This window comes from Aedes aegypti, chromosome 1 (assembly GCF_002204515.2).
Source record: "Aedes aegypti strain LVP_AGWG chromosome 1, AaegL5.0 Primary Assembly, whole genome shotgun sequence".
Classification (NCBI taxonomy): Eukaryota; Metazoa; Arthropoda; class Insecta; order Diptera; family Culicidae; genus Aedes; species Aedes aegypti.
Window position 1 is genome coordinate 61,846,987 of NC_035107.1, and position 11,402 is coordinate 61,858,388.

Here is an 11,402-nt window from a genome sequence, read left to right on the forward strand (position 1 = left end):
ATTTTGATGGATTGGTCGCTCAAATTTTCAGTGCAATCAATTGGTTTGTTCCTTTCATTCGTACTCTTGAAAATTTGAGGTATGGTGAAAAACGTATTTAAGGCAAAAATTTAAAACATTCCAAAGCTTTGGTACAAATTTTCAAAACTGTCGCGGACCACTTGCCAAGGCTTGGCGGAGCACGATATGAAAACCGCTGGCCTAAGGAATTACATGTGTCCAATTCAATTCCAATTCCATTCGCCTGGTCAGTTTGCCTCCAGTGCCCGGTAAACATCGATAAGACTTCAATGTATCTCGTCTGAGGGTTGGAAAACAATTCCACTTACAATAAGCTGTGTTGAACAATAATATATAACAAGCTATTAACTCGTGCTAAGGATTAAATTCCACTCCAAAGCATGATTAGCCATAGGTGGAAAGATATTACAGTCGAATTTCATTCGTTGCACTACGTTTAATTGCACTTCGTTTTAATCGGGCTCCCGATTGGTGCGAAACCTATTCTAGAATTATTTCAATTTTAGTTCAAATACTGCATCCACCGCAAAGACATCGTCAGCCGAACATGTGGTTTTCTGTGAAAATATCGAAGCTTTTGCTACTATTCGCCGCCAGTTCCGTGGCAGCATCGGTGGACAACGACGTGTTTCCCGCGCAACAGAGCAGCACCCGCCATCAGGTTTCGATCCGGCGCAAATCCGTCGATCTGGCCCTGTTCGGCAGTGGCCACTTCTGTGGGGGAAGTCTCATCAACAATCGCACGGTTTTGACGGCTGCCCACTGTCTGGTGAACGAGGAGGGCAAGCGTCGTGTTGCGAGCTACTTCCGAGTGGTCGGCGGTGGACTAAATCGGCTTCTTCAAACCCAGAATACGGTGATCGCCAACGTCAGCAAAGTGATCATTCACGAGAGCTACAACCCGAACACTTTCGCTAACGACATAGGATTGCTAATTGTAAGTTGGGGAGTGGAGTTGCCCAGGGTTTCTTTTAAGAGACTTGGTCACTATTTTAATGTAAGCCTCTTAATAGTCTCTATTTTGAATGGAAGGTCTCTATTTGTACCAAAATGGCATTCACCATTAGCTCGATTCTTGTTGCTTCGCGTTTCAGGCGGGTGAACAAATCCGCCGCCGTTTCAAATTTTCTTCCAATAATACCCATATCGTCCGCGAAGACAATTTGTCCGGATCTCGCGAAAATCGTGCCTCGACTGTCCGGCTCTCCGCATGACACATTCAAGCGCAATGTTGAACAGGAGGCACGAAGTTCCATCACCTTGTCGTAGTCCCCGGCGGGATTCGAACGAACTGGAGTGTTCGCCCGAAATGTCGTTGCCACTTTGATGAAAATAGGTGATGATCATTCCTTGCTGTGCGCTTGAACAAGCCAGTTCAGTTTTTGGCAGTCGGTAGTGTTTTGGTTTTTTCTTCCACCGCCCGTGTGGTTTTTACCAGTGCAGTATTGTACCGTAGTGCTTTAAACCGCGCATCGTGAAGGAAGCGAACCAGATTGACAAGGGTCAACTGGTATCGTGCCACAATAAAACATTGTCACCTTCATCCCCCGGTGATTGGTTCCCCCCGTGCAAATCAACAGCGAAGACGGCGATACGATTTTTTGCCTACCTACGACGTGGAAGGCTAGCTGCTTTGCGGTCATCGAACGGGAACGGATAAGTAGCAAATTTCTATACTTATCCATACTCTATTGAACTGCTTTCGCATCTCCCAGAACAAACAGTGTTGAGTTCAAAGTTGTTTTTCGCTTCGCCTCTGTCTCTCTCCCGGAGCTATTTTGCTGGCTCTGTTAGGGGAAGTGTGTACAAAATAGTCCACTGACTGTTTTTTTTTTCTCTTCGAAAGTTTTTTTTTTTTTTTTAATTATTTTTATTTATTTTTTTGCCCTTATAGGGGAGGTGTGTACAAAATAGCTCACTAATTGATTAGTTTTTCTGCTCATTTTTTTTCTCCGCATTTTTTTTTTTTTTTTTTAAATTTTTGTTGATTTGGTTGCGGTTGGATTTTCCCCGCATGGACGAATCGGATGGAGGCGATACGCCTCCTAAAGATCTCGTTGCTCGAACGCGGTTTTATCAACCGTCTTCGGCTGGGCCTTGGGTTGTCTATTTCCGGCGCAAAAATAAGATTTTGAATGTGCTCTCGATTTCCAGAGAGCTGACGCGTAAATATCCTGGGACCGTTATTCATCAAGTGAAGCAATCCAAGCTGCGTGTAACTGCACCTAGTTACAAAGCAGCGAACGAAATTGCTCAGCATGAGGCTTTTACTGTGGAATACTTTATCTACATTCCTGCACGAGAAGTCGAGGTGGAAGGGAAAATCATCGACGCGAGTCTGACATGTGAAGACATTAAGACTGGCAAAGGCGTTTTTGAGAACCGGTCAATTCCTGATGTGGCTATACTGGATTGCAAACAGTTGCAATCAGTTTCCATGGAAGGAAATAAGAAAGTTTTTTCGCCGTCCGCCTCGTTTCGAGTGACTTTTCCTGGTTCCGTCCTCCCGAAATTTGTTTGCATTGATAGTGTTTTTTACCCAGTGCGTCTTTACGTGCCGAAGGTATTCAATTGTACCAACTGCAAGCAGCTTGGCCACAGTGCTAGCTTTTGCGACAACAAGCCCCGTTGTGGCAAATGCAACCAAGCTCATTTAGAAGATGCTTGCACACAGGAAGCTGAAAAATGCAGCTACTGTAGCAAGGATCTGCATGACTTGCAGAAATGCCCGGCATACAAAAGACGCATTCGAAATGAGAGTCGCTCAATTGTGAAGCGCTCCAAGAAGACGTATGCGGAGATGGTGAAAGCTCTAAATCCGCCTGCAAAAGAGTCTTCATCAGCCATCCCAGTTGGTAACTCTTTTCAAGAGTTGTCTTCCGATGAAGCGAACGACGACGAAACCGATGGGGGAGATTCTTCGGAGGTACACGCACCCGGTAAAAGAAAGTCTCCATCTTCTCCGGGATTGCGCCGTAAGGTATTAAAATCTTCCCTCAGAAGTTTGCCTAATTCCAAAGGTGGTGGGGCAAATTTGAAAATCCCGAAGAAACAGGTCTTTGATGCTTCCGTTCCGTGTTGCAGCAAAGATCTGCCGCCCCCGCCTCCACAGATAAAATACACTTCGAAAAGAAGCTCTAGACAAGAAAGCAAAAGAAATGCTACTGAAGCTCCTCGCTCTTCCTCAAAAACCCCCAGGGCCAAGCGAGGTCTGATAACTTTTACGGCTCTTGTGGATCGCATATGTAATGCTCTCGGAGTTTCAGACTCATTCAGAGGCATACTCGACCTTTTTCTCCCCGCAATAGAAGAGTATCTCAAGGAATTGACTATTTCATGGCCCCTCCTAGCTTCGATCATATCTTTCAATGGCTAATTCATCAAGTGAGGTACAAGATATGACCACTGTGCTACAGTGGAACTGTCATAGTCTAAAACCTAAATTAGACACATTTAAGTTTTTACTTCACAATTCCGATTGTGATATATTTGCACTCTGTGAAACATGGCTTTCTTCTGAAGATGATCTTAACTTCTACGATTTTAACATTATACGCCAGGATCGAGATGATAATTACGGGGGTGTGCTTTTAGGGATCAAAAAGTGCCATTCATTCTACAGAATCCCCATCCCGACTCATCCAGGCATAGAAATCGTTGCTTGCCAAATAAACGTAAAGGGTACAGATCTTTGCGTAGCTTCTGTTTATATTCCTCCAAGAGTTTCAATAAACCGCCGTCATCTCTGGAATGCAGTCTCCATGCTCTCATCCCCAGTTCTAATACTGGGTGATATGAACTCACATGGTACTGGATGGGGCGAATCTTATGACGATTATAGAGCGGCTATTTTCTATGATTTATGCGACGATTTCAACTTGAACATTTTGAACACAGGTGAAGTGACACGTATTTCATCCGACGGTAAAGAAAGCCGTCTTGACCTGTCTTTGGGATCAAGTTCACTATCATTCGATTGCATGTGGAAGGTGATCGATGATCCCCATGGTAGTGATCACTTGCCCATAATAACCTCTATCAGAAATAATTGTGAAAGGTCAGAACAGTCAATTCAGGTTCCTTTTGACCTCACTAGGAATATCGATTGGCAAAAATTTGCATCAGCGGTAACTTTTGGTATCGAATCATTCAACACTCTCCCTCCGTTGGACGAGTATCGATTCCTAACAGAATTGATTTATAAAAGTGCATTAGAATCCCAAAAGCAACGAGTTCCAAGTGCATCCTTCAAAAGACGACTAGCCACACCTGGTTGGGATGATGAATGCACTCTGTTGTATCGAGAAAAATCTAATGCCTTTAAAGCTTTTCGCAGATATGGTACCTCAGAACTTTATTTAGAGTACTCGAAGCTCGAAAAAAGACTGAAGAATCTTATTAAAGCGAAGAAGCGTAGCTATTGGCGACGTTTCATCGATGGTCTCTCACGAGAAACTTCAATGACGACGCTTTGGAGAGTGGCTCGCAACATGCGAAACCGCTCATCCTCAAATGAGAGTGACGAATACTCCAATCGTTGGATATTCAACTTCGCAAAAAAGGTCTGTCCAGACTCAGTTCCAGCTCAACCGCCATTCTGGGAAACCCAGAGTGACGATGCGTTGGACAGACCATTCACTATGCTGGATTTTTCTATGGCTCTTCTTTCATCAAACAATTCCTCTCCGGGACGCGATATGATTAAGTTTAATCTTCTTAAAAATCTCCCTGATATCGCTAAAAGACGGTTGCTTGATCTGTTCAACTCATTCATAGAGCATAACATTGTTCCACTTGAATGGAGACAGGTCAAAGTAATAGCTATTCAAAAGCCTGGGAAACCAGCGTCTGATCATAATTCGTACCGCCCGATCGCTATGTTATCATGTTTAAGGAAATTGTTAGAAAAAATGATCCTATCCCGACTCGTTCACTGGGTCGAATCAAACAACATGCTTTCCAGTACACAATTTGGCTTTCGCAAGGGCAAAGGAACAAACGATTGTCTAGCGTTGCTTTCATCAGATATTCAACTAGCCTTTGCGGACAAGGAGCAATTGGCTTCAGTTTTCTTGGATATCAAGGGCGCTTTTGATTCAGTTTCCATAGAAATATTGTCAGAAAACTTGCACAATAGTGGACTACCTGGAATATTGAATAATTTTTTGTACAATCTGTTGTCAGAAAAACACATGAGCTTCACTCTCGGTCAACTGACAACTTCCAGAATTAGCTATATGGGTCTGCCCCAAGGCTCATGTCTAAGTCCCTTGCTTTATAATTTTTATGTTAAAGATATTGACAACTGTTTGGAAGAACCATGCACGCTTAGACAACTTGCAGATGATGCTGTGGTCTCTATGAAGGGCCCACGAGCGGAAATCTTGCAAAGACCATTGCAAAATTCCCTTGATAATCTATCCACATGGGCTAGAAATTTAGGGATCGAGTTTGCTCCGCAAAAAACTCAACTGGTCGTATTTTCTAGGAAGCGGAATCCAGCCCAACTAAAGCTTAAGCTATTGGGAACAGACATCGATCAGTCTTTGACTTCAAAATACCTTGGGGTCTGGTTTGATTCAAAAGGCACTTGGCGAACCCATATTAGATATTTAACGGAAAAATGCCAACAAAGGATCAATTTTCTACGAACAATTACCGGAACATGGTGGGGTGCTCACCCGGAAGACCTCATAAAACTCTATAAAACAACCATTCTATCTGTTCTAGAGTATGGCTCTTTCTGTTTTCTCTCAGCAGCAAACTGCCACCTGATTAAATTGGAACGAATTCAATATCGTTGTTTGCGTATCGCCTTAGGGTGTATGCACTCAACACATAATGCGAGCCTAGAGGTTCTGGCAGGGGTTTTACCGCTACAGAACCGATTCTGGGAGCTCTCGCTAAGAATACTTATTAAGTGTGGAGTGAGCAACACACTCGTTATCGAAAATTTCGAAGAATTGCTCAAACTGAATGCTCAGTCAAAATTCATGAGAGTTTATCTCTACTACATGTCATCTGACATTAGCCTTCCATGTTATAACCCTCCACGTGTACGCTTCACCAATGACAGTTCCTCTGTTGAATATGATCTGTCCATGAAACAAGCTATTCATGGAATTCCAGATCAACTTCGATGTATTACTATCCCACGTATTTTTAACGCAAAGTACCAGAATGTCGATTCCTACAGGAGATATTTCACTGACGGGTCCCGTATAAATGGATCCACTGGCTTCGGTGTCTTCAATGAAAACTCTTCCGCCTTCCGAAAACTTCAGGAACCTTGCACGGTTTATGTTGCTGAGCTGGCAGCAATCAACTTCGCTTTGGGGATGATCTCAAACATGCCCGCAGACCACTTCTTCATCTTCTCGGATAGCCTCAGTTCTATTGAGGCACTCCGATCGATGAAACCTGCAAAGCATGCATCTTACTTTCTTACAAAAATAAGAGAGCAGATGTGTGTACTGGTCGAAAGATCATATAAGATTACCTTTGTATGGGTCCCCTCACATTGCCTAATTTATGGCAATGAGAAGGCGGACTCTCTCCCAAAGGTGGGCGCTGAGGAAGGTGAGATTTATGATAGACGAATTTCACACGATGAATTTTTTCATTTAGTACGTCAAAGTTCTCTTCGCGGTTGGCAAAGCGATTGGCTAAATGGCCAACTGGGACGGTGGTTACATTCCATAATTCCTAGAGTTTCCTTGCGAGCGTGGTGGAAAGGTTTGGAGGTAAGTCGAGATTTCATTCGCGTGATGTCAAGACTTATGTCCAACCATTACTCGCTAGATGCACATTTGCACAGGATTAACCTCGCGGTGAGCAATATTTGTAATAGGTGTGGTTCCGGTTATGATGACATCGATCACGTAGTTTGGCAGTGCCCGGATATGAACGCCTCCAGAGCGCAACTTTTGGATACCCTTGCGGCCCGAGGTAGACAACCCTATGTTTCAGTTAGAGATGTGTTGGGAACCCGTGATTACATGTATATGGTCGCAATTTACGATTTCCTTCGCTTGTGTGGTATAAAAGTTTAATTCTCTTGTGTTTTCTTCCCCAGTTTTTTTTTTCTCTGTGTTGTCCCCTTTGTGTTGGATTGAGGATCCTGGCCATCCGGCAGACGAATACCGACACGAAATTGGTACCAACGCCATGAGACGAAAGTTACGATATACCTCCCGGATGTGCTGCAGAGAACCCTAAACCCAATCCTTACCATGTCCTTCCTTCAACAATTGTGACCACTAACCTCGAGTTGCCACGAGTACCCTGGCTCCATCCCGTACTAATTTTGGCACTCAAAAAGTCAATACATTGTAAATAATACAAAAGATGAATTTCGGCTCCGTAAAGCGTTAAACGCGATTGAGCCACAAATAAATGAACTAGATAAAAAAAAAAAGAAAATAGGTGATGCGCAGGAACCTGGTACTCACGGCATTTCTGGAGTATTTCCGCAAGGGAATCTGGTCCGTTGTCGAGCGGCCGTCGATAAAACTTTCTTGATACCTTCCCACGAACTCATTTGCTTTAGATTATAGACGATGGAAGATTATCTGGGATTTAACGTTGCAGGCAGCGTTTATGATAGTGATTGCACGATAGTTTTCACCCTCCAGTTTGTCGCCCTTTTTGTATATGGGCATGTGTGGACACTCTAATAATGGCGCTTCTGCATTATTTTCAGCTCGACAAGCCGGTTGAAAGTTCGCACCAAACACTTCGGACTATTGAATTGGCCACCTGTCGTCCCATTGCAGGCTCTATTTGTCAAACCACTGGCTGGGGAACCACTAAGTATGTAAGTTTGGAAGTTATTTATGTACCTACAAATCTAAGGTTGTATTTGGGGATTTTTTTTTATTATCGTACAAATTGGGCCGAAGGGTCTCAGATTTTCATGAAACTTTTTCCACAGGCAGGGTTCATGGATATATGAATAAAAAAAAGTTGAGAAAAATTCAGGGTCGCCTATTTTTCCGGAAAACTCAGGTGGAAATTTTTTGTTTTCCCTTGACACTACTTACTTTGAAAAATCATAACTCAAGAACGAAGCATCGTAGAAACAAAGTTTTTATATGAAAATTTAAGCAAATTTTCTCAAAAATCCAAAAAAAATATGAACTGGAAAAAGTTTTCCACAAAATTTTCCACCGTTAGGGAAATTCATAAAGAAAAGCTGGAAAATCTATGCCCGAACTCGCGGAAAATTTTTATTAAAATATTTTTGAGAAGGAAAATTTATAAACTTCAATTCTAGTAACTTTTAGGATGTACTGTTTTTTTGTTCCTGAGTTATGGTCAATTTTGTGAAAAATGACCATATTAGCCTTTTTTTGAAAACCCATATTTCAATCGAAGCATCAGAAAAACAAGGTTTTTTTTATCAAAGCAATTGCAAATTTTCTAAAAGATCTGAAAGAAACGATATGGGATTGGTTTTAATGAAGTATAAGTCGGATTGGATTATATTTTTCATGAAACATTACACCGTCACACATTATTTATAGAACCAACTGACTCACCCGAGGAAGGAGTTTCCTTTGGCGACGCCAACGAAGATAGTGGTGAAACTTGTTCCTCAAACGCCATTGCTTCTGGAAGATCCGTTACGAGAGCCTTCTGGTCACCGGTAATGGAGCACTTCACGCAAATTTTCATCTTTTCCGTAATCCACCGAACTCCATTCGAATGAAGCTTACTGATGAGGCCTTGGCTGATCGATCGTAGATTTGTCCTTACTGATTTGTGGCCGTCCAGTCCGAAGGGGTTACAGCATAAAGAATTGTATTCGTAATATTAAACTTTGTCCATTTCAACAGCTTCGGGAACACTTGCACTTTCTCACTGCTCTTTGTTAGTTTTTGGTAAACTTATGATTCTCAAGCCATTTCAACGCTTTAAACTTGAATTGGTAAATACCTATTTGTCATATTGTCTACCCATTTATTTAACTGTCAATTTTGTAGTTACCTAACAGGAAAAAATTACCTACATTCTGATTGAAGAAAACTTTGTTTCTATGTAGTTTCGTTCTTAAGAAATTTTGTTTATGAACTTATAAATTTGTAAATATATGGTTCAAACAGCTCATCCTAGCAATATTTGATCATGTTTTAGGAACGAAAAATGAGCGTATTGAAAAATATTGTAGGATTGGATCTTATTGATCGCTCTTTTCAAATATACTTTGTTTGAAAGCTGGAATAGCTAATCGGGTTTTCATTATTTGTTTTCATAAACAGTGAAAAATGTCCTGGGAAACTGATTCCATTTCAAAAATTTCATATTTTTGAGATAATTTGAATCCGGTTCGACAAGTCATGATGAGTCTTGAGTCATGATTTTTAAACGAAAAGGCATGTATGGCAAATCTTTGCATTTTTTATAAAATTGACCATAGATCAGGAACTAAAGAAAAGTACATCCTAAAAGTTACCAGAATTGAAGTTTATAAAGTTTCTTTCTTAAAAATATTTTATTAAAAAATTTCCGCGAGTTCCGGCATAGATTTTCCAGCTTTTCTTTATAAATTTCCCCAACGTTGGAAAATTTTGTGGAAAACTTTTTCCAGTTCATATTTTTTTTTGGATTTCTGAGAAAATTTGCTTAAATTTTCATATAAAAACTTTGTTTCTACAATGTTTCGTTCTTGAGTTATGATTTTTCAAAGAAAAGTCTTATATGGCTCATCTGGACATTTTTCACAAAATTGGCCATAACTCAAAAACGAAAAAAAAGTGCATTCCAAAAATTTCAGTGATTAAAGCATATAAAATTACCTTCTCGAAAATATTTTTTTGAAAATTTTCCACGAGTTCGGGCATAGTTTTTCCGGCTTTTCTTTACGAATTTTCCCAACGGTGGAAAATTTTGTGGAAAACTTTTTTCCAGTTCATATTTTTTTGGATTTTTGAGAAAATTTGCTTAAATTTTTATATAAAAACTTTGTTTCTACGATGCTTCGTTCTTGAGTTATGATTTTTCAAAGTAAGTAGTGTCAAGGGAAAACAAAAAATTTCCACCTTAGTTTTCCGGAAAAATAGGCGACCCTGAATTTTTCTCAATTTTTTTTTATTCATATATCCATGAGCCCTGCCTGTGGAAAAAGTTTCATGAAAATCTGAGACCCTTCGGCCCAAACCCGTACGGTAATAAAAAAAATCCCCATTTTCTTCATCAGGATCTTCCGATGGCAACCGTAGAATTGATGGCCGTTAACGTTACCATCCAGCCGATTGAATCATGCAACGGTACGGGAAGCTACAATGGAACCATTCTTGATGGTATGCTATGTGCGGGAGAGATCACCGGAGAAAAGGACTCTTGCGAGGGTGATTCCGGGGGTCCTTTGGTCTGCGGCGGCTTTCTAGCGGGCATAGTTTCGCACGGGAAACGCTGCGGGTCGTCTTCCTACCCGGAGATATATTCCGATGTCGTACACTTCCGGGAGTGGATTGACAAGCATATGTACACAAGCGGAGGAGAGAATGTAAAATTCACGGTTGTGGGTTTAGTGTCGGTTTGTATGGTGCATCTGGTCAGAGCGGTTTGGTTTGTTTGAATGAAAAGTTAATAAACGGTTACCAAACCTTCCTCTTTAACCTTATTTTATGGGTACTGTATTCAATTTTCCCGAATAAAACAACTATAGAGAAATTCTACATTCAAATGTAACAGCATTAGAAGAGATTTCAAGTCCGCGGCAAAGCCATTCTGAAGGTGTCTGGAGTCGATTCCCGGTCGGTCCAGGATCTTTTCGTAATGAAAATTTCCTTGACTTCCCTAGGCATATAGTATCATCGTACTTGTCACTCGATATACGAATGCGAATATGGCGACATTGGCAAAGAAAGCTGTGGAAGTAATCATACAAACACTAAGCTAAGAAGCAGCTTCTGTCCCAGTGAGAACGTTATGCCAAGAAGAAGAAGAAGATTTTCGCTGAATACGAGCTGAACAAATCACTCTTAAGCTTATTTCAGTTTAAGAAACCATTGTTCAGCTACAGATGTGTTGAAACTACAGCGTAGTAAAGATACACGATGTGCGTTCGTCAAGGTTAGCGACCTGACGCTCGCACAAAAAATTGTTGAAAAACACGATGGACTTCACGAAGAGGAAATATGTTGGGAATGTCAATTTCCTATCCCTTATAGTCAAACCCCACACGGAGACGGAATTCAACTCAATTTTGGGTTGTTTCAACGCAATTCCGTAGTTGAGCCCAATAACTCAATTTTGGCTAAATTTCCAAGGTCCCCACTAGGTAGTTTGGCTTTGATTCCATTAGAAAAATATACTCAATTTTGGGTTAATTTAACGCAAAATTGAGTTCTTTCGACCCAAACATGAGAAAAATTGCA

At 41.2% G+C, this 11,402-nt stretch overlaps 1 protein-coding gene across 1 annotated transcript; it reads left to right on the forward strand.

The window, feature by feature from the left end:
- The first annotated feature begins 477 nt into the window (after positions 1 to 477).
- Positions 478 to 10,645, forward strand: LOC5578307 (trypsin alpha-3). Its single transcript, XM_021837538.1, has 3 exons — positions 478 to 958; positions 7,724 to 7,837; positions 10,220 to 10,645. Exons 1-3 carry the CDS (start codon positions 569 to 571, stop codon positions 10,598 to 10,600), a joined length of 885 nt encoding a protein of 294 aa, XP_021693230.1. The 5' UTR covers positions 478 to 568; the 3' UTR covers positions 10,601 to 10,645.
- The last annotated feature ends 757 nt before the right edge of the window (positions 10,646 to 11,402 follow it).